At 48.0% G+C, this 24,271-nt stretch overlaps 1 protein-coding gene and 1 long non-coding RNA gene across 3 annotated transcripts in view; one reads left to right on the top strand and one right to left on the bottom strand.

Annotated features, from left to right (window-relative positions):
- LOC139053376 (uncharacterized) overlaps window positions 1-24,271 on the bottom strand; it is a 205,136-nt gene that overhangs the window by 159,586 nt on the left and 21,279 nt on the right. The gene's annotated exons all lie outside the window — the stretch shown is intronic.
- Window positions 19,952-24,204, top strand: LOC139053375 (uncharacterized). Of its 2 annotated transcripts, none has more exons than XM_070530386.1 (2): window positions 19,952-21,419; window positions 22,481-24,204. In XM_070530386.1, exons 1-2 carry the CDS (start codon window positions 20,108-20,110, stop codon window positions 22,795-22,797), a joined length of 1,629 nt encoding a protein of 542 aa, XP_070386487.1. In that variant the 5' UTR covers window positions 19,952-20,107; the 3' UTR covers window positions 22,798-24,204. The 2 variants fall into 2 exon arrangements, with proteins under 2 accessions (XP_070386487.1, XP_070386488.1); XM_070530387.1 differs by having other exon boundaries at window positions 19,952-20,405; window positions 22,481-24,200.

Here is a 24,271-nt window from a genome sequence, read left to right as displayed (position 1 = left end):
TCGGTGAATAGGGTTCGCATCGCTAGTATTTATGGGATGGGTCACAAGGACGTTTGAGCTAAGGGTCGATTGTCAAAGTAAAAAAAAAATGTCGCGATAGCCTTCAAGAACGCGGCAAACGGTTTCAGTTTGAGCAGGTGAAAGGTAAGAGGAAACCATTTTTGAATATCGAGGTAAGTACTGTGCGATGACGTCACGGTATGGACTGAGCTGTAACAATCTTTCACTGTGAATGGCTCAACCTCATCATGCTGCAAAGCGCTAATTATAGCCAATGAGAGCCCCTGAGGCAGAACTTGCGCCGTTAGCGCGAAATTGACAAGGGGAAGGCAGGCATGGTTGTCAGTAATTTTCAGCACAGTGTGCGACACGGTAACACCATGTGTATGTATTACGGCTGGAATTGGTGCGACCGCGTAATTGCCATCAGGTACAGCTGGTGAGGACTATAAGGCGACGTGTGTCACAGAGAGAGGCGGCAGGAGAATAAAATTCGTGCAGCTCAAATGGCTTGTAGGCGGGCCCAAACGGTCGGCGAGAAGAGGCACCTCAAGGCAAAGGGAGTCAGCCCAACACACAGTGAGGGCAGAATGATTGGCAAGGAAATCCAGACCTACAATCAGTTCGTGAGAGCAATGCTCGATGATGGTCAAGAGGACGACGGTGTGTCTCTCAGCAATGGAGCCGGGCAGAGCACATGCCAACAATAGCGTCAGTCCCACCGATGGCGACTTGTACAACTCGGTTCGGGGCAGGCGTCGGAACTATCTTGAGCCAATGGCGAAGAGCAGCACTCATAATGGACACATGCGCCCCGGTGTCAATGAACACGCACACAGGAACATTATAGACGAGAACGTCCAAAAGATTCTTGTTCCTGGGTAAGGTGAAGCGAGGATTTCGTGCCAATGTCGTCATTGCAGTTTCACCTCCAGAAGCAGCACTGTCTAGCTTTCCGGTTGCGGGTGCGGCGAGTAGGTCGGAAAATAATCACGACGTGACGGGGGCGAACGGGATTGACGGCGGAAGGGAGAAGGCGAGTGGAAGTAGGGGGGGTGTCAAAGGTGTCGCAGGGTCCGATGATGGGGCGGCCATAGAAGGAGCGAAAGTAAAGAACGCCCTAGGGGGCGAGGGTGGTAATCAGGAGAATAGTGCGTCGTAGAAGTCCAGCGGCTGCGCAAAGGGCGAGCGACACGTCCAATGCGTCGGCAGTTGAAAGAGACCGGCTTGTCGTCCACGCTTCGACAGTCGTAGGAGTTGCGCTGTCCGTAAGAGGAGTAAGAGCGGGGTGGGGACGTGCGTGGAGACAGAGGTTACGAGGGTGCGGAAAGAATGGATTGCAGGCCGACGTTGTCAACTCTTGACGGACGACGGCCTGGATTAAGGAGATTGCCACCTGAGACTGATCAGGTGACGGGAATGAAGGGGCCATTGGTTGTGCAGCTTCGACCTCACGACGAATAATGCGGGTCAAGTTGTTACATCACGACGGCTGGTGGAAGTGGTCTTCGCAAGATGAAGTAGCAGCTGTGTTTGGAAGTCACGTGATGTGCTGGGATACCCGGCGGCTTTTAGCATGCTCGAGACGGTGGCACTCCTTGAGGATCGTACCGATGCTGGTGACGTTCGTAAACACCAGTAAGTTGAAGGCGTCGTCTGCAATGCCTTTGAGGACGTGATTAACCTTGTCGTCCTCAGACATTGTCGGGTCAGCATTGGCACAAATGGCCAAGATGTCGAGAGTGTACGACACGTAGGACTCGGCAGAAATCTGTACATTGGTGGCAAGGGCTTTCTTAGCATTGACTAGGCGACGAAACAGATTGCCAAAAAGGCCGCGGAGCTTCTCTTTGAAGAGATCCCAACTCGAAATCTCCTCTTCGTGAGTCTTGAACCATGCCAGTGGAGCTCCATCGAGGTAGAACAGAACGTTGGCAAGCATAATAGCCGGATCCCACCTCTAACTGATGCTGACACGTTCGTATAAGCGCAGCCAGTCGTCAACACCTGGACTGCCGACTCCGGCGAAAACACCAGGATCCCGAGGGCGCGAAATGGCGACGCAGGTTGGGGCTGCAGGTGGAGACTCTTGCGAACATTAAGTGCCGCCAGCTGGAGCCGAAATTACACTGTCGCCGTTGCGATCACTGCGGAGCTGCACGACGCGGACGGGGAACGACGTCCGCCTCCACCAAATTAATGTTACGTGTAGCTGATGTACAAGTCTATTTACAATATATTTACACGTAGACCAACGGTGGCAAAGATGGCGACGCTATGTCAAGCGTGCCCATGCCATCTTCTTCCTCCTCAGTGCAGCCACATGTTGGCGGCTGTTCCGTATCAATATGCCGAAATAAACTCAATTTTCTTCTGAATAGCCGCAGGCTGTCCCGTACCAAAAGGAATAAAAGATGGCTGCCGCCGATCGCTCAGGCGCTGACTACTAGCACCTTCCTGAGAGCATGGGTTTATTTGCGTGTAATAAAACTTATTGCGTGGTCGTGTAACCTCTTCGAGCCCTTTTTTAACATTTACTACCTCATTCTGCCAACTCTTCATTGCTGAGGATCCGTTTTAGCGTCATTGTTAAGCTTCCGTTGCATGCCACCGCAATTTTCGACCAGCCACCGTAAGCTAAATGAGGGAAAGTGGACCAGTTGCAGACGCCGGTATCACCTTCTTCATTCAGTTATCGACTTTCAGTGCAGTGGCTCCGCCCTATCGATTTCCTATACACTTGAGTGGGCTCCTCACCTCTTGTCAGCCAATTAGATAAAAGAAGCCGCTCAGCGTAGTCAATGTTATTCGTTTTTGAAGCAAGCAAAAGTGACCTCCTATGAACAAGAAGAGCGTTTGATTGGTCTATTGAGAAATCTCTGCGGGTGACCGCCCGGTGATTGCGTTGGCGGTTGCGCAAATCTGACGTCGGGAGATCGGAATGAAAACATATTCAAATAGTTTTACGTTATAGGGCCGACGGTCGCCCTATCTGATCGAAACCACTTAAACTCTTTGTAACTGATGTACTGCCGAAATTATGCAATCTTGTAACTGAACTTCTTAAAATATTTGTAAATCCAATTTTGTTCCTTCGTACATCAGTGTCTGCGTCGTTCGAACCTAAGTCACCCGCTGAGCCATTTGTGCAGACCATCTCTGACGGTGGGTCTCAGACATCCAATATAGGGGTGATTCACAAGGAATAACATACGAATACCTGCCACATTGCGTGACATAAATAAAGTTTTAAAAAATACATTATGGGGTTTTACGTGCCAATACCACTTTCTGATTATGAGGCACGCCGTAGTGGAGGACTCCGCAAATTGCCACCACCTGAGGACAAATCTAAGCACGCGGTTTTTTTCGCATTTCACCCCCATCGAAATGTGGCCGCCATGGCCGGTATTCGATCCCACTCGCTAAAGATTAAAACTGCATCTGTGTGGTGACCCACCACCTCACCCACTTGTGAATAGGTCGCCATCTGTTGAATGGCGACAGCTACAATGTTGTAGTAGCTACATACAGCTACTACATATTGACACAACTATATTTGGCAGAACTATAATTCAGCGGGTATACGCCAGTGGGAACGATGCTGAAGTAGCGCGGGTTTTTAGGTGAAGTGGGGGAAACGAAGAAGACGTTGTTGTTGTTCCCTTGGACGACTGATAAAGTGCGTTTCTTGGCGGTGCTGCTACGCATACTCGTCGATCCCACGTCGTTACACTGGGGGAGGTGCTGGGTATTCTTCATGCTTGGCACCCCTTCGCGGAGCCGATGATTGAGCCCGGAATCACCATCGCGCATCGAAATACCGGTCCACCACTTCAGTCGTCGCCTGCTAGGCTTAGCGCCCGAGTCCAGCCCCCTAACCCTTGGAGGGGGCTGGACTAGTGTACTAGTCCAGCCCCCTATTAACACTACAGAATCCTATGGTCCCGGAGAGCTTTCATGGTGATGCCTTTGAAGACGTCCAAGATTGCCTAGACCAGTTCGAGCGCGTCGCCCAGTATAACCATAAGACCAGCTCGGCGGACAAACTCTCGAGTGTCTATTTCTATTGCAAGGACAATGCTCGTACGTGGTACGTAAAGCGCGAAAGGAGCTTTGCCACGTGGGACGACTTCCACGCACAGCGGCTGGATACCTTTTCAAGCATCGACAGGAGGGAAAACGCGCAGCGTCTCCTTGAAATCCGCGTTCAAAAGCCCAATGAGAGTGTTGTTATGTTCTCGGAAGACATGGCCCGTCTTTTCCGTAGGGCAGACCCAGACATGCCAGAGGAAAGAAAGGAGCGATATCTCCTGCGAGGAGTGAAGGAGCAACTGTTTGCCGGCCTTATGAGAAATCCACCGACAACAGTGTCACAGTTCACAAAAGAGGCTACAGCCATTGAACGGGCCCTGCATCAAAGATACCGCCAGCATGACATGGGCAACTCGACGGCGAACACTTCCGTACTGGCTGCGAGTAGCGACATGTCTCTGCGTGAAGTTTTGCGAGAAGTGGTGCGAGAAGAGCTTCGGCAGCTCGGCTTTGTGGTAGCGCCTACGGAACCGACGCCAGCATTATCTTTTGTGGCTGATGTAGTCCGGCAGGAAGTGCGGCAAGCTTTTCCAGCGCCAGACTGTGGCTACGTTGCGCGGCGCCTCACTTATGTGGAAGCTGTTCGCCGTCCATTCAACGAAACTTCAACGCCATTGACTCCCATAACTACAACACCACCTACGCCACAAATAGAGCCGACATCGTCACCCTCGTCGACTCTACCGACCCCGCCGATCATGCCAGCACAAACAACGCCGTATTTTCGACATGCGCACGCCACTCCTTGGCTCCATGGAGAGCCAAACTACCAGCGTCGGAAAACCGATTTGTGGCGCACCGTCGACCGTCGACCAGTGTGCTACCATTGTGGTGAAGCTGGACACGTCTATAGAGTTTGCCGCAAATGGAACAACTATCGCGCCGCTCAACACCCAGGCTTTCCTGCCAACTATGCCTATTCTCCGCACGAAAGTCGACGCGCTTACAACGACGCTCCTGTGAACAGTCAGCCACCTAATACGATGACGCCCCGACCGCGTTCTCCTTCTCCATCTCCGGCGCGCTACAATTCGCCGACTCGTCGCAGTTTTGCTGACGTCACTAGGGGCAGATCGCCTAGCCCTCGACGGGGAAGCTAGCCGCAGCGACCTCTGGGGGTGAGGTTGCCAATACTCTAACTGCTCCACATCCCCCGTTATCGACGAACGACGACGTGAAGTCTACATTGACGAAAAAGACGCCCAGCACAACGACGAATACGACGAATAGAAGTACGAAAGACGTAACTGACATCGTCAGCGCCGAGCTCATCGTTTGCATTGACGACCACGAAATAGCCGCTCTGGTTGACACTGGCTCCCATTTTTCAATCCTTAGCTTAAAGGTCGCTGACAAACTGAGGAAGGTGAAGACACCATGGCACGGGCCCAACATAAGAACCGCCGGAGGTCAGTTGATGACACCTGTTGGGAAATGCACGACCCGACTCTTAATCGCCGGTTCAACCTTCGTCGTCACCCTCGTCATCCTTACTGAGTGTTGTAAAGAACTCATACTGGGAATGGATTTCCTACGGGAGTACGGCGCCGTGATTAACATCCGTGACAGAAGCGTTACATTTGCCACGAGTTCGGATAATGTCACCCATGAGAAGCCACAACAACCTCACTTCCGTATTGCCGCGGACGACGTCATACTTTTGCCGCGGAGTTGCTCTCTCGTACAGGTTCGCTGTGACAGCCTGCAAAGTGGGACTGGTGTAGCTGAACACATCAGTGCGCTAGCACTGAATTGCGGTGTGTCCATTGCCAGAGCACTTATAAATGTAATCGATGGAAGCGCCGCACTCTTGCTGACAAATTTTAGTAGGTAGCGCCGACACATCGTTAGAGGCACTGCTGTCGCCTATTTCGACGAAGTGACAGAAAAGACTGCCACTTAGCGCAGGAGTCGGCCTCTACAATCCACACAGCTGCACATATATTGTAGACGTTAATCCGACGTTACTGGCCGTTGAGCGGAACCATCTGCTTGAGCTCATCAAGCAGTACCAGGGCTGTTTCTCCTCTGCGTCAAGAACTCAAGAATACATACAGACTGGTCTGGTGTCCGGGACACGCAGACCTGGAGGGGAATGAGAGGGCTGACGCTCTAGCTCGAGAGCTCACGAACCGAGCGGAGCAACCATCGCCCTCCCATTCACAACCCGCAACTTCACAGGAGAGCCGATGCGAGGAGGAGGATAACGATCCGGCACGTATGGCACCACGCGATATTCTTGCTCCCCAGCGCGGCATGCGGCAAAAATACGGCGCCCCCACGCATCTTTGCAAGGGGAAGGCGCAATAGATCTCCGCAGGATTCAAACGGGGGTCTACCCAAATTTATTAAGATTAAGCAAAATTTTCCCAACGATGTACGGGCGTGCCTGTCCGTGGTGTAGCGACACACCACCGTCGTTGTACCATATCTCATGGGGATGCCAAAATAGACCGCCGAATTTAAATGCCTACTTAGTTAGGTATAATCTAACCAACACACTGGAGTAATGGGAGGCACAACTCGCCAGCTCAGACCCGAAGGTGCAGAAGGCCCTTCTTGGTCACGTTCGGCTAGCGGCAGAAGCCAGTGGAGCCCTGGAGTTGGGGCACCACCCATCAAGCTCCTAATCCCCTATCCCCATTTCCCCAATTCAATGAAGTTATTCTCTCTCTCTCTGTTCAAACGCCACCTACCAAACACCGCATCATTACTGATGTCCACACCAGACCCATCCGACAAAACCCTTATCGTGTGGCCCCAAAGGAACGCGAAGCAATACAAAAACAAGTGAAGACGATGCTAGAAGATGGCGTTATTCGACTATCTAATAGTCCGTGGGCATCACCTGTAGTGTTAGTGAAGAAGAAGGACGGTAGCCTGCGCTTCTGCGTCTACTATCGGAAGCTCAATCAGGTCACAAAGAAGGACGTATATCCACTGCCACGTATTGATTCCTTGGATAGGTTGCGAAACTCATGCTACTTTTCCTCAATGGACTTGAAAAACGGTTATTGGCAGATCGAAGTGGATGAGACAGACCATGAGAAAAGAGCCTTTGTGACGCCTGACGGACTTTATGAATTTCAGGTACTTCCTTTCGGTTTGTGTTCGGCGCCAGCAACATTTCAGCGTTTAATGGACACTGTGCTCTCCGGACTGGCGTACTTGGATGACGTGATTCTCTTTTCCGCAACGTTCGACGAACACTTACGAAGGCTGAAAACTGTTTTGAAGCGATACGCTCTGCCGGTCTTACTTTGAAGCCTGAGAAGTGCCATTTTGGTTTTCATGAGCTCCAGTTCCTCGGTCACGTCGTCAGTAGCCAAGGAGTCCGACCTGATCCGGATAAAATTGCCGCCGTCGCTAATTTCCCGATTCCATCAGATAAAAAAGCCGTGCGACGTTTTCTGGGACTCTGTGCATATTACCCGCGATTTATTGCGAATTTATCGATTATCGCATGGCCGTTAACACAGCTCACCCGAGGAGATATGCCTTTTACTTGGGGCGAGGACCAGCAGCGGCCATTCGACGAGCTCCGGCAACGCATGCAATCGCCGTCATTAGCACACTTCGATGAGGAAGCCCCGACGATATTGCATACAGACGCTAGTAATGTTGGTCTAGGGGCGGTCCTAGTACAATGGCAGGACGACAGCGGAAAAGTGATTGCTTACGCCAGTAGGACACTATCCCGAGCCGAAGCTAACTACTTCACCACTGAAAAAGAATGCCTCGCAATGGTATGGGCAATTCTGAAATTTCGTCCAAATTTGTATGGTCGGTCTTTCACCGTCGTTAGTGACCACCATTCCCTCTGCTGGCTCATTAATTTGAAAGATCCTTCCGGCCGGCTCGCACGCTGGAGTCTTCGACTCCAAGAGTTCGACTTTGTTACATACAAGTCGGGAAAACGGCACGCAGACGCCGACTGCCTTTCTCGGTCTCCTGTTGAGCCGGCAGCACAAGACGATGACGACACGGTTTTTCTGGGACTCGTGGATACTGCCGATCTTTCACGCCAGCAACGGGATGATATTGAATTGCTGCCGCTTGTTGATTACCTCGAAGGACGGACCAACAGCATGCCGCGACTCTTTACAAGAGGGGTGGCATCCTACTGCTTGCGTCGCAACTGCCTCTACAAGAACTTCTCGCCTAGCGGCAGCAACTACTTACTTGTTGTTCCATCACCGCTTCGTCGTGAAATCTTACACGCCTGCCACAACGAGCCGACTGCTGGGCACTTGGGCTATACTCGCACATTGGCACGGATTCGGCAGATTTACTACTGGCCGAGACTTACTGCGGTCGTTAAACGTTATGTTCAGACATGTCTGGATTGCCAACGTCGTAAACCGCCATCCGTCAAACCAGCCGGCTTACTGCACCCTGTTGACGTGCCGGCCACACCATTTGCACAAGTAGGCATGTACTTTCTGGGCCCCTTCCCAACGTCCACTACTGGTAATAGGTGGATAATTGTTGCCACGGATTATCTCACTAGATATGCAGAGACAAGTGCCCTGCAACGGGCAACAGCAGATGAAGCGGCACGATTTTTCCTGGAATCCATCGTTTTAAGGCATGGCGCTCCCGCAGTAGTCGTCACGGACAGAGGTACTGCGTTCATGGCCCAGTTTTTAGATATCTTTCTACGTCTAAGTGGTACCGCCCACCGGAAGACAACAGCGTATCACCCTCAATCGAACGGACTGACAGAACGACTCAATAGGACATTGGCTGATATGATAAGCATGTACGTAGATGTAGAGCATATGAAGTGGGACGAGGTTTTACCTTATGTCAGCTTCGCGTACAATACGGCTCGTCAAGAGACCACTCGCAAGACGCCCTTCAGTCTCGGATACGGCCGTGAGGTTACAACAACAATAGACACAATGCTCCCTCATGAATTTGACGACAACGAGACGGGTGCTGAAGAGATAACACACCGAGCAGAGGCAGCTAGGCAGCTTGCGCGTCTGCGAATCCGCGAACAACAGGACATTGACGCCAGACGCTACAATCTTCGGCACAAAGCCGTAACATACAGCATCGGCGACAAAGTGTGGATCTGGACACCTATTGGACAGCGTGGGCTCTCTGAAATGCTCCTACGCAAATACTTCGGGCCTTACATAGTTCTCCGACGCATCAGTGACGTCAACTACGAAGTCGTTCCAGACAGCTCGCACTGTTCGAAGCGCCGACGGCATTTACCCGAGGTCGTTCACGTGCTGCGTATGAAGCCGTACTATGAGGACTGCCAAGACTGCGCAGTTCTTTACCGCTGCTTTCCAAGCCTCTATCATCGGGACGATGATCTTTTCTAAAGGGGGAGCAAATGACACAACTATATTTGGCAGAACTATAATTCAGCAGGTATGCGCCAGTGGGGATGATGCTGAAGTAGCGCGGGTTTTTAGGTGAAGCGGGGGAAACGAAGAGGACGTTGTTGTTCCCTTGGATGACTGATAAAGTGCGTTTCTTGGCGGTGCTGCTACCCATACTCGTCGATCCCACGTCGTTACAATATATACAATATGTAACTTCATACATGTTGTAGTAGTAGCTGCATACAGCTGCTACTACATACAATATGTAGCTACTACATACAATATGCAGCCACTTAGGTGTCGGGAACAACATCTTATATATGAAGTAATAAAAACAGCCAATAAGTTCAAAGATAGCGTTGCACGAGTCACCTTAGAACCCATTCCATGGAAGTGCCAGAGATTAATAAAGAGTAGTGAATATTGCTACGGAACAGTATTTTCAACGACGAAGAGGCGACAGTGACAAGACGACGACGACTATTGGAGGCTAGCGCGGGCTGTTGCCTCTTGGCCAAGTGCGGCGTATTGTCTTGTAAATATACTTGTATATAGTTTTGGTCTGCGTCTTCCTACGTAACAAATCTGGTGGAGGTGGACGTTCCCTGTACCTCGACACGGAGCTTCGCACTGGATGGTATGTCGAGCCTTCCTTCATGGCTCCCGGCGACGACAACTCGACTCAGCCGCCTCCGACACCTGCTGCCACTTCGACGACCAACATCACTGTTCCCGCTCCCTGTGATCCTGGCGTTTTCTCGGGCAGAGATGGGGAAGACGTCGAGAACTGGATCAGCCTGTACGAACACGTCAGCCGCAATAACTGGCGGGAACGTACTATCATGCTTGCCAACGTAGTGGTACACCTCGTGTTTGGTTTCGGACGCACGAAGATGAGCTCACCAGTTGGGGTTCGCTTAAACAAAAGCTCCGAGACTTGTTCGGCAAACCACATGGTCACCAACGTGCCGCGCAGAAGGCGTTATCCAACCGTGTACAGTCGTCAACGGAGTCCTACGTCACGTACATTCAGGATGTCTTGGATCTATGCCGCAAAGCTGACGCACATATGACTGAATACGACAAGGTTTCCCACATCTTTAAAGACATTTCCAATAACGCCTTGAACTTGCTTGTTTTCAACGACGTGGCGATAGTGGATGCAGTTCTAAAAGAGTGCAGCCACCTAGAACTCGCTAAAAGCCGATGTATCGACCAGTAGTTTGCCCGTCTGCCCAACACCCCAACGACATCTTCCTGTGCCGACTCTCCTCGTCCCAACAACACTGGCGGCATTACCAGGATCCTCCGGCGTGTGATCAAGGCCGCCTATCCGGCTGCCTTCGACTCCAGCTCCTCCAACGTACCTGCAGCCACGGCTTCCCTGAGCCAGGCAGTTGCCCGCCAGGAATTCGCAAACATGGGTCTTCACATCTGCTCAGCGCGTCGCCCTGACACCCACCCGGCTCCTTTGACTCCGCCCCGTCCCGCATCTTATTACCCACCACGTTTCCGCGATCCATCGGAATGGCGCACTGCATATGAGAAGTCCATTTATTTTCACTGCCGTCGAATTGGGCACCTTTCTAAGCACTGTTGGATTCCCTGGAGTTCCCCAACCCGGTCTACTTATACTGCCTACTCTCGCTCTTCAGGGGACCCTTCTCGTCCCTATGCCGCACGCTCCGATACTGCCACCACTGATTCTGCTGCGCCGAACCGCCCCTATTCTCGTTCGCCTTCACCCCAACGACGACATTCTCGCTGTCCCCAGTCGCATCGCTCCTATTCCCCAACTCCTTTCGGACGCCACTCCCAGCCGGAAAACTCGACAGTGCAATGCCTCGAGGTGACACTACATTGCACCCTACGTGGCCAAATCGTCTACTGACGTTGCCTACTCATTCACTCATTCATTCATTCATTCATTCATTCATTCATTCATTCATTCATTCATTCATTCATTCATTCATTCTTTCCTTCATTCATTCATTCATTCATTCATTCATTCATTCATTTATTGATTTTATTTCAGCATTACGGTAGATCACAGCATATAAAAATGCTGGGGGCACAGACTAAAAGCAAGAAGTGCGATGGGGTCAGTACCATATAGGTGCACTTTCAGAGGGGCGACAGCAAATGTTCGCATGCGACAAGATTACAATGCTAAAACTATACGTTTGAAGAATAAAACTAAATGTGTTGAAGTTAACATTAAAAGGGAAATACTTTACTCTTATGCACGACATCAAAATTTATGAGAATTTGGAGAAACGTTTTAGCACAAACTCAAAGCTTAAGAGAAGCAGCATTACAGAAAACAACTCTGGTTGTTTAAAACAGTAAAAAAAGAGTTTAAAAGAGTCTGAAACTTCATGACGTGCAAGTCGACGGTGTTTCATTATCTGGTCTTATAGTCACTGGGACGCATTTGCTGGTAATGAGCTCTGACCTTCGTAACCGCCTGAAGAAAATAATCACGCCCGCCACGACGCCTGTTGCCCGTGTCGCCGATGACGGCCCAGCCCACATGATTCGTATGTGTGCCACCCGCATCTCCTTCACCGATCGCTCCACTATCGTGCTATTCACACTCATCACCCAGTGTCCCCGCAGCATCATCCTCGGCTTAGACTTCTCCGCCCATTCTGCTCTCACCGATTGTTCCGCCAGTACTCTCTGCCTTGATTTGCCCGTTCTGGAACCCGCTGAAGTCCAGTCGCCTCAATTCCGTCAACTTCGTTCGCTTGCCACCTTCGGCGCTGACTTACGTTGAATTAGTGTCATCCAGACCAGTGCCCGACGGTCACTACATCGCGGCTCCTATGCGACACGTCCTATTTACACACGGGATAACAGTACCTCATAGAGTTTTATCTACTACGGCGAATTGCGTCGGCCTGCCAGTGGTCAATTTTGGCTTGACGACACAAGTGCTGCCACGCGGGATGTCTCTGGCCCGGCTTTGCTCATTCGAGTATAACTCAGTAGCATCTATTGTAGTAGACGACAATTAAGCCGATCCTGTTTTACCATCGTAGTCGGCAAGTTGTACCATCGCCGACTTACAGAAAATCATTGCTACCGACATGCCGTCCGAGCACGCTCGTGAGCTCTACCGCGTTCTGTTTTCCCACCACAATATCTTTAATTTTAAGTATCGTCCTTTGGCGCAGACTACAGCTGTTAAACATCGCTTTAATACTGGCGATGCCCCTGCTGTCACCGGGTGAGCATCAATTTATTCACGCAGAAGTTCGCAAAATGCCTGCCAAGGAATTTATTGAACCGTCATGTAGTCCATGGACGGTCACCTGTTCTACTGGTAAAAAAGAATGATAGCTCATGGCGCTTTTGCGTGCAAGATCGGCACCTTAACAGGGTTACCGAAAAGGACGTGTATCCCCTACCTCGGATTGATGACGCCCTTGACTGCCTCCACGGTGCTCTCTACTTCTCCTCTATTCACCTTCACTCCAAATACTTGCAGATTGTCGTGGACCATCTCGACAACAAGAAGACTGCTTTTCTAACACCCGATGGTATTTATTAATTCAAAGTGATGCCGTTCGGTCTGTGTAACGCTCCTGCCACTTTTGAACGCATCATGGACTCCTTCACGGTTTCAAATGGTCCAGGTGCATGTGCTATTTGGACGACGTTATATTATTCTCCCCAAACTTCGTTACGCACCTCGGGCGCCTCTAAGTAGTCGTGGATGTTTTTCGTCGAGCCGATCTGCAACTCAACGTGTTGAAGTGCCAATACAGCCGTCGCGAGATTCTGGCCTATTTGCGCCTACCGAAGTCCGTACTCATGCCAGCGGTCACGAAATTGGCGCAGTACTCACACGATGCCAGCGCGACAACGACGGTGTTATTGCTTACGCCAGCAGGCTCCTCTCACCCTCGGAGCGCAACTATTCCATCACTGAGCGAGAGCGTGCGGCCGTAGTTTGGGCGGTTGCGAAGTAACGCTGAATTGTTAAACGCGCGTAATGATGATTCCAAAGTTAGATATCGTCGAAACAAGTACAAAAGAAATCAATATCTATGTAGTCACTTATGTTGAAGGGCAGGACTAGTAATTAATCTTTATAGTTGGTCAGACTAATTTTCAGCCCTTGCCCACCACTGCAGAATTATTGTAAAATCAATGTTCTGAGTTATGTATAGCCAAATGATTCTTATATGAGTCATCATCATCATCATCAGCCTGGTTACGCCCACTGCAGGGCAAAGGCCTCTCCCATATTTCTACAACAACCCCGGTCATCTACTAATTGTGGCCATGCCGTCCTGCAAACTTCTTAATCTCATCCGCCCACCTAACTTTCTGCCGTCCCCTGCTACGCTTCCCTTCCCTTGGAATCCAGTCCGTAACCCTTAATGACCATCGGTTATCTTCCCTCCTCATTACATGTCCTGCCCATGCCAATTTCTTTTTCTTGATTTCAACTAAGATGTCATTAACTGGCGTTTGTTCCCTCACCCAATCTGCTCTTTTCTTATCCCTTAACGTTACACCTATCATTCTTCTTTCCATAGCTCGTTGCGTCGTCCTCAGTTTGAGTAGAACCCTTTTCGTAAGCCTCCAGGTTTCTGCCCCGTAGGTGAGTACTGGTAAGACACAGCTATTATACACTTTTCTCTTGAGGGATAATGGCAACCTGCTGTTCATGATCTGAGAATGCCTGCCAAACGCACCCGAGCCCATTCTTATTCTTCTGATTATTTCTGTCTCGTGATCCGGATCCGCAGTCACTACCTGCCCTAAGTAGATGTATTCCCTAACGACTTCCAGTGCCTCGCTGCCTATTGAAAATTGCTGTTCTCTTCCGAGACTGTTAAACATTACTTTAGTTTTCTGGAGATTAATTTTTAGACCCACTCTTCTGCTTTGCCTCTCCAGGTCAGTGAGCATGCATTGCAGTTGGTCCCCTGAGTTACTAAGCAAGGCAATATCATCAGCGAATCGCAAGTTACTAAGGTATTCTCCGTTAACTTTTATCGCCATTTCTTCCCAATCCAGGTCTCTGAATACCTCCTGTAAACACGCTGTGAATAGCATTGGAGAGATCGTATCTCCCTGCCTGACGCCTTTCTTTATTGGGATTTTGTTGCTTTCTTTATGGAGGACTATGGTGGCTGTGGAGCCGCTATAGATATTTTTCAGTATTTTTACATATGGCTCGTCTACACCCTGATTCCGTAATGCCTCCATGACTGCTGAGGTTTCGACAGAATCAAATGCTTTCTCGTAATCAATGAACGCTATATATAAGGGTTGGTTATATTCCGCACATTTCTCTGTCACCTGATTGATAGTGTGAATATGATCTATTGTTGAGTAGCCTTTACGGAATCCTGCCTGGTCCTTTGCTTGACAGAAGTCTAAGGTGTTCCTGATTCTATTTGCGATTACCTTAGTAAATAGTTTGTAGGCAACGGACAGTAAGCTGATTGGTCTATAATTTTTCAAGTCTTTGGCGTCCCCTTTCTTATGGATTAGGATTATGTTAGCATTTTTCCAAGATTCCGGAACGCTCGACGTTATGAGGCATTGCGTATACAGGGTGGCCAGTTTCTCTAGAACAATCTGCCCACCATACTTCAACAAATCTGCTGTTACCTGATCCTCCCCAGCTGCCTTCCCCCTTTGCATATCTCCCAAGGCTTTCTTTACTTCCTCCGGCGTTACATGTGGGATTTCGAATTCCTCTAGACTATTTTCTCTTCCATTATCGTCGTGGGTGGCACTGGTACTGTACAAATCTCTATAGAACTCCTCAGCCACTTGTACTATCTCATCCATATTAGTAATGATATTGCCGGCTTTGTCTCTTAACGCATACATCTGATTCTTGCCAATTCCTAGTTTCTTCTTCACTGTTTTTAGGCTTCCTCCGTTCCTGAGAGCCTGTTCAATTCTATCCATATTATACTTCCTTATGTCAGCTGCCTTACGCTTGTTGATTAACTTCGAAAGTTCTGCCAGTTCTATTCTAGCTGTATGGTTAGAGGTTTTCATACATTGGCGTTTCTTGATCAGATATTTCTTCTCTTGCGATAGTTTACTGGTATCCTGCCTAACGGAGTTACCACCGACTTCCAATGCAGACTCCTTAATGATGTCCACAATATTGTCGTTCATTGCTTCAACACTAAGTTCCTCTTCCTGAGTTAAAGCTGAATACCTGTTCTGTAGCTTGATCTGCAATTGCTCTATTTTCCCTCCTACCGCTAACTCATTGATCGGCTTCTTATGTACCAGTTTCTTCCGTTCCCTTCTCAGGTCTAGGCTAATTCGAGTTCTTACCATCCTGTGGTCACTGCAGCGCACGTTGCCTAGCACGTCCACATCTTTTATGATGCCAGGGTTAGCGCAGAGTATGAAGTCTATTTCATTTCTAGTCTCGCCGTTCGGGCCCCTCCACGTCCACTTTCGGCTATCCCGTTTGCGGAAGAAGGTATTCATTATCCTCATATTATTCTATTCCGCAAACTCTACCAATAACTCCCCCCTGATATTCCTAGTGCCTATGCCATATTCCCCCACTGCCTTGTCTCCAGCCTGCTTTTTGCCTACCTTGGCATTAAAGTCACCCATTAGTATAGTGTATTTAGTTTTCACTCTACCCATCGCCGATTCCACGTCTTCATAGAAGCTTTCGACTTCCTGGTCATCATGACTGGATGTAGGGGCGTAGACCTGTACAATCTTCATTTTGTACCTCTTATTAGGTTTAACAACAAGACCTGCCACCCTCTCGTTAATGCTATAGAATTCCTGTATGTTACCAGCTATACTCTTATTAATCAGGAATCCGACGCCTAGTTCCCTTCTCTCTGCTAAGTCCCGGTAGCACAGGACGTGCCCGCTTTTTAGCACTGTATATGCTTCTTTTGGCCCCCTAACTTCGCTGAGCCCTATTATATCCCATTTACTGCCTTCTAATTCCTCCAATAGCACTGCTAGACTCGCCTCACTAGATAACGTTCTAGCGTTAAACGTTGCCAGGTTCATATTCCAATGGCGGCCTGTATGAGTATGAGCCTTATATGAGTGTTATATGTTAAATGAGTATGTATAGCAAACACTTGTAATGTATATTCCGAAGTTACAATTGTTGAAAAACAGTGTAAAAGAAATCAAAAGATGAGTTAACACTGCTGTTGAAGGATGATACTAAAAGTGATTGTCTCTAGTTGCGCATAATAATTTTCGCGTTATACGCATCACTGCGATAACTATTCTAAAATGCATGATGTGAGTTATATAGAGCGAAATGTCAGCTGTTATGCTCCATTGCCAAACTCGCGTAATGGTCATTCCAAAGTTACAAATCTTTCAAACAACTATAAAAACAAATCAATAGCTGTGTAATTGTTCATGTTGAAGGACAGTACTACTACGTACTTCCTATGGTTGCTTAGACTAATTTTCAGCTAATACGCAACACTGCAATAATAATCGTAAATTACATCTGATAAGTTATGTAGAAAAAAATGTCTCGTGTTTTGCTGAGTGGTCAAACGTGCGTAATGTACATTCCGAAGTTACAATTGTTCAAACAAGTATATAAGAAATCAAAAGGTGTGTTAACACTGGTGTTGAAGGGTAGTACTAATATTGACTCTATCTAAATGCTAGACTAATTTTAGCTTGTACGCACCACCACAATAATTATTCGAGAATGATGTAATTTATGTACAGCGATACGTTTGCTATGCTGAATGACAAAAAGTGTGCAATGGACGTTCGAAAGTTCAAAATGTTCAAAACAAATATAAAACAAACCAGAAGTTATGTAAACACTTGATTTGATGGGCGGTACAAATACTCACTGTCTCTAGTGTGCAGACCTACTTTCAGCTCATACACACCAATATATGTGTTTTGTTTTTCTGAATGGCCAAACGTGTCTAATGGACAGCACAAAGTTACAAATGTTCTAAGCAAGCATAAAAAAGATTAAAAGTGTATCAACACCGATGCTGAATGGCGGTACTAATTCTCACTGTCTCCAGTCGCGAGGACTTGTTTTCACCTTATACGCACCATTACAATATTTATTATAAAATGCATGGGGTGAGATATGTCGAGCTAAATGTCTGGTATGCTGAATGGCCAAACATGCCTAATGGACATTCCGAAGTTGCAAATGTTCCAAACAAGCATAAAAATTTTAAACCGTGTCAACACTGATGCTGACAGGCGGAACTAATACTGAGTCTCTCCAGTTTGGTACACTAATTTTCAGCTTATACGCACTACTGCAATATTTATTCTAAAATGTATGTTGTGAGTTACGTGGAGCAAAATGTCTGCTGGTATGCTGAATGAGCGAACGTGCGTAATAGACATTGGACGGTAACAAAGTTCAAAACGAGTATAAAAAGAAATCAAAGGATGTCTAAGCACTGAATATGAGGCGCGGTACTTATGCTGACTGTCTCTAGTGCATTGACAAATTTTCAGCTTGTGCGCACCACTAAAATAATTATTCTAAACAGAATGTTGTGAGTTGTGTAGAGAAAAATTTCTGCTGTCTTGTTGAATAGCCAACATGCATAATGGACATTGAGAAGTAACAAATGTTCCAAGTAAGTGTAAAAACAACTCAAAAGTGTATAAGCAGTGATGCTGAAGGTACTACAATACTGGCTGTCTCTAGTTGGTTAGAGTATTTTTCAGCTTATACGTACTAGTAAAAAATGATAAAATGCATGTTGTGTGGTATATAGAGGAAAATGTCTGCTGCTTTGTTGAATGGCGAAACGTGCCTAATGGACATTTGAAAGTAAAAAGAAAAATGTCCCAAAGAAGTGTAAAAGCAAATCAAAACATGTTTTAACACTGGTTTGGAAGCACGGTACTAACCCTGACTGTCTCTAGTTGCTTAGCCTAACTTTCAGCTTGTACTCAACACTACAAAAATTATTCTAAAATGAATGTTCGGATTTGTGTAGAGCAAAATGTCTGCTGGTATCTTGAATGAACAGCCGTGTGCAACGGATATTCGAAAGCTAAAAATGTTGCAAGAAAGTATAAACAAAATCTGAAGCTATTTAAGCTCTGGTGTTGAAGTGCGGTACTAATACTCACTGTCACTAGGGCGTAGGCCTATTTTTCAGCTTAAACACACCATTAAAAAAATGCATTCTATTATGTATGTTGTGAGGTATGTAGAGAAAAAGGTCTGCTGGTATACGGAATGAATAATCGTGGGTAGTGGACATTCGAAGGTTCAAAAGAAGTATATTAAAAATCATAAGTGTACCAACATAGATGTATAAGGTGGTAGTAATAATGACTGACTATAGTTGCTTAGACTAATTTTCAGCCTATACGCACCACTACAATAATTATCCTAAAATGTATGTTGTGAGATATGTAGAGGAAAAAGTGTGTTGGCATGAGGAATGACCAAGTGTTGCGAATGGACATTCGAAAGTTTTGAAAGTTCAAACCTAATATACAAACAAATCAAAAGAAAAGACATGTAAACACTGATGTTGAAGGGCGGTACTAATATTGACTGTCGTTGCTGTGCAGACGAATTTTCTGCCTACCTGTACCACTACAATAACTATTCTAAAATGAATCTTGTGAGTTATCAGGAACAAAATGCTTGCTGTTATGCTAAGAGACCAAACGTACGCAATGAATATTCGGAAGTGAAAAACTTCTAAACAAGTATATATACAAATCAAGAGATGTTTAAACACTGGTTTGGAAGCACGGAACCAATACTGACTGCCTGTAGTGCGGAGACTAATTTTCTGCTTGCACGCACCACAACAATAATTATTCTAAAGTGAATGTTGTGATTTATGTAGTGCAAAGTGTCTGCTGTTATGCTGAATGATCAAATGTCTGCAATGGACATTCGAAAGTTAATGAAGCTCCAGAACAAGTATAAAACAAATCAAAAGATGCGTAAACATTGGATTTGAATGGCGGTACTAATACTGACTGTGTCTAGTTGCTTAGCCTAATGTTCAGCTAAAACGCACCAGTACATTATCAATTTTAAAATGACTGTTGTGATTTATGTAGAGCGAAACTTCTGCTGTTATGCTGAATGACCGAATGCGTGCAATGGGACATTCGAAACTTAGAAAGGTTCAACACCAGCACAAAACAAACCAGAAGATTCAGATGAATTACTCTAAAATGCATATTGACACGTGTACTTGTCTTCATCGGGCGACACGTTTCACCACCTACCAAATGTTATCGCACAGCGCAGGACGCGCCTTGCATGTGTTGGAAGTTTCTGGAACGTTATCGATGGCTCCATCCACTGTCTGTGACCCAACTTTACGTAATCTGACTGCATGTGTGTTGGACACTGTTATAACTGCAGTGTTCTTATCATTTCGCAGTTGAAGTCTGCAGCTACACGTGCCAATCTGGTTGCCTATCTTATGTTTGCTTACTTACTTTCCCTTCCCCTCCTTCCTTAACCTGTCTTTATATTCCGACGTACACTGCAAATAAACGCCCATTCTTTCAGCTTGTCAGCGTGTGTCTGCTTCGCCTGCGTCAAGCGCAGTGTCCGACCTACGATGTAACAGTGGCGACGAGAAACGGAAAGAAAAACCCCTGGCAAAACGTTGAAGCACAGGACGGCAGCTACGCTACGGAGCGACGACTCGACGATGGCACACCAGCAACTGCCCGACTTCGACGACGAAAGAGACAACTGGAAGGCCTATGTTATCAAGGCAGAGGCATACTTTGAGGCGACGGGCGTGAAGGAATCTGCAAAGAAACGGGCGCTTTTGGTGGCAGCTTTAAGCACGCGCACCGTTCAAATATTAGCAGGAAGAGTAGCGCCGAAGAAGCCGAATTCTTTGGAGTACGAAGACGTCGTGAAAGTCTTGGACGAGTTTTTTGATCCCAAACGGCATGAGATTACCGAAAGATTCCGCTTCTTCAACCGCTGCCAGCTTGACGGTGAGTCTGTTCAAGAATTCATTACCGAAATTCTTCGAATTGCGGACAACTGCAATTTCGGTACCATGCTCGACCGAATGCTACGGGATAGAATTGTGTGCGACATAAGATCGAATGCACTGCAGAAACAACTCCTGACAAAGAAAGATCTGTCCGTAGAGGAAGCTGAAACAATGGCACTGTCGGCTGAAGCTGCAGATAAGGACGCCAATAAAATGGCCGCAGACACGTCGGTGGTGCTTAAAATTAAGGCGCAGTCAGCCTCAACGAAAGAGGTACTGGCCGAATGTGGGCGTTGTGGCAGCATAAAGCACAACAGTAATGCCTGCCGTTGGAGTAATGCTCGTTGTTATCACTGCGGTCGACGTGGTCACCTAGCAGTAAAATGCGGGAACGAAGAAAGCGCAAGATCTCGAACTAGAGAAGGAGCCCGGGGATTCCGTGGCAGGGTACTGGTTGTTAAGGATGGGGAGGCAGATGAAGACATAGAGGATAGCATGCATATTTGGACGCTAAAATCGACGCAGGAGGTAAATGTGAAACCCCCAATGCGATGTACCTTCACATGGGGAGGTGTGGACGTATCAATGATTGTCGATACGGGTTCCCCGGTCTGCGTCGTGTCCCGACAGCTTTTTGAGCAGCACGAAAACACTTGGCCTTCGCTACGGCCTTCACGTACTAAGTTATCATGCTACCTCGGAAAATTGCCAGTTTGTGGAGAGCTCCTCTTGCCGGTGTCGTATGACAGTACAACTGTGGAATGCACATTGGTGGTGCTAGATTGCCCCGGTCCAAGTTTATGGGGTCGAGACCTAATTTCCCTTCTGAGCGACGCAGGCTCCCCTGTCCTCAGCCTCTCAGCCAAGCCGCTGACCACACAGCCGTCTACCACAACGCAGGTCACTGCTGACGTGTTTGCCGAGTTTCCAGATGTTTTCAGCTCGGAGCTGGGCCTCATTAATGGACCCGCGGCACACCTACAGCTGAAGGAGGGAGCCACGCCCAAGTTCTGTAAGGCCCGATCTATTCCCTTCGCTCTACGCGACAAGGTATCTGAAGAGCTTGATATGCTCGTGGCATTAGGCGTCTCGTCACCAGTGCCGCATTCCGAGTGGGCTACGCCCATTGTACCCGTCCTTAAAAAGGACGGCACCGTTAGAATTTGTGGCGACTTCAAAGTCACTTTAAATTCGGCATGCGAGCTGGAGCAGTACCCATTGCCGGTAATCAATGACATGTTCGCGTCCTTAAGCGGTGGAAAACATTTCAGTACACTAGATTTACGTGACGCATATAACCAAGTCCCTCTCGATGAGGCATCGCGCCAGTTATGCGTGCTTAACACGCATAAAGGTCTTTTCTGCTACAACAGATTACCTTTCGGCATTGCCTCTGCGCCAGCCATTTTTCAACGCAGAATGGAAACAATTCTACAAGGCTTATCAGGCGCGCAAGCTTATCTGGACGATGTCTTGGTGTCCGAAAGAGCAGCAAGTGACGACGTGCTAAAAGCCGTTCTACAGCGTTTCCGCGAGAATGGTGTTAATTGCGCCTCGACAAATGCAAATTTCGGCAAGCATCCGTTACATATCTGGGCCATCGAATCGATCAGCAAGGGTTGCACCCAATAGAAAAGAATGTCGAAGCTATCACAGAAGCACCTAGCCCGAGAAATCTAGCTGAGCTTCGTTCTTTTCTTGGCATGATCACTTTCTACGCGAAGTTTTTGCCGAACATATCGTCTCTGCTCGCTCCACTGTATCGGCTGCTGGAAAAGAACAGACATTGGCTCTGGGAACAAGAGCAACAAACGGCGTTCGATAAAGCAAAACGGTGTTTGAAGCAAGCAGGTGTGTTGGTTCACTTCGACCCTTCACAACCGCTGAAACTAGAGTGCGGCGCATCGCAAAAAGGTATCGGCGCAGTGCTTTTTCACACGAAAGGGAACGTCAACAAGCCTATCGGATTTCGTTCAAGGACATTGTCGAAAGCAGAAAAAAATTATTCGCAACTTGAACGTGAAGCACTGGCCCTCGTATTGGGAGTAATGAAGTTTCGTGATTATCTTCTAGGCCGAGAATTCATCCTGGTCACAGATCATCAGCCGCTCCTGGGCCTGCTGAGACCGGATCGGCCCACTCCACCTCTGGCTGCTGCTCGCATACAGCGCTGGGCGCTGTATTTGGGAGGATTTCGCTACAAGTTACAGTATTCACCAGGCAAGCAGCTCCTGAACTCGGACGCACTTAGTAGGTTGCCACAAGAAACATTGGAGCCAACCACGGAAGGGGAGCCACCTGACTACGTTCTGGCACTCGCATGTGTCCAGGAGGGGCCGGTCTCGGTAGAAGAACTGCAGGCGCTGACAGCAGGTGACGCAGTACTTTAAAAGGTCGTGAAGTACACAAGAGACGGGTGGCCTCCAAGCTCTAAAGCATTAGAACGAAGCTTACTCCCCTTTTACGACCGCAAACAGGAACCGTCATTGGCCCACCGCTTGCTGTATTGGGGCCATAGAGTTGTCATTCCAGTTAACGCGCAACATAGAATGTTGCACATGTTGCACGAGACACATCAAGGATCATCGGCGATGAAATCAATCGCTCGGTCAGCTTTTTGGTGGCCAGGAATGGACCACGACATAGAACAACTGTCAGCGGGGTGCACAAGCTGCATCCAAAATCGACCAATGCCGGCATCTGCTCCGCCAGTTAACTGGCCGACCTGCCAGGAGAACTGGTCAAGAGTGAATCTAGATTTCGCGGGGCCTCTCAAAGGAAACATGATCCTTGTTCTCGTAGATGCTCACAGAAAATGGATTGAGGCCATACCAATGAAACAGGCGACCACATCTTCGACTATTACTTGCCTGCGCAGCCTCTTTAGCAGGTTCGGCATCCCTCGCACCATTGTTTCAGATAATGGGACGCAGTTCACTAGCCAAGAATTTGCTGATTTCGCGAAAAACAATACCATAACCCACCTGCGCACAGCTGCGTTTCATCCACAGTCGAATGGCCTAGCAGAGAGAGCCGTCCGAACTGTTAAAGATGGGCTGAAGAAGATGAACCAGGGCAGATTAGAAGATTGCCTTTGCAGACTACTTTTCAACTACCGGAGAACACCCCTTGCATCGGGCAAATCTCCTTCGGAACTTCTTCTTGGCTACCAAATCCGGTCCCGCCTCGACACATGTCTTCCTCCTTTGGTTGCAGAAAGATCGGGAACATCGGATGACTGGACTCTTGCACCAGACACAAATGTTTACGTCCGTAACTTTGGTAAAGGTGATACGTGGAAAACGGGCACGGTAAAGTCAGCAGACGGAGCTAGGATGGTGACAGTGGAAACGCCTGAGGGCCTCGTTCGGCGACACATTGATCAAGTTCACACAAGGAAAGACCCAACAGCTACCAAAGGCCACAAGGAGAGTGAAAGCTCGTCCATCTCGAGAACCCCGGAAGAAACTTTCGGAGCAAAGCCAAAGGCAACAGCCGACACTCGTGAAACGTCACCACCACAGCGTCAGTCATCACCCCTACCCCTGGGACCACATGAGACAAACGGTGAACCTACAGTGGCCACGGAACTCCGGCGCTCAACACGAGAGCGCAGACCTGTGCAGCGTCTTCAGTATTATTGATGGAGAAATTTTATAACTGCAGTGTTCTTATCATTTCGCAGTTGAAGTCTGCAGCTACACGTGCCAATCTCGTTGCCTATCTTATGTTTGCTTACTTACTTTCCCTTCCCCTCCTTCCTTAACCTGTCTTTATATTCCGACGTACACTGCAAATAAACGCCCATTCTTCCAGCTTGTCAGCGTGTGTCTGCTTCGCCTGCGTCAAGCGCAGTGTTTAATA

The sequence above is a fragment of the Dermacentor albipictus genome, unplaced genomic scaffold (genome assembly GCF_038994185.2).
Source record: "Dermacentor albipictus isolate Rhodes 1998 colony unplaced genomic scaffold, USDA_Dalb.pri_finalv2 scaffold_105, whole genome shotgun sequence".
NCBI classification, from domain to species: domain Eukaryota; kingdom Metazoa; phylum Arthropoda; class Arachnida; order Ixodida; family Ixodidae; genus Dermacentor; species Dermacentor albipictus.
This window is presented reverse-complemented; position numbering and strand designations above follow the sequence as displayed.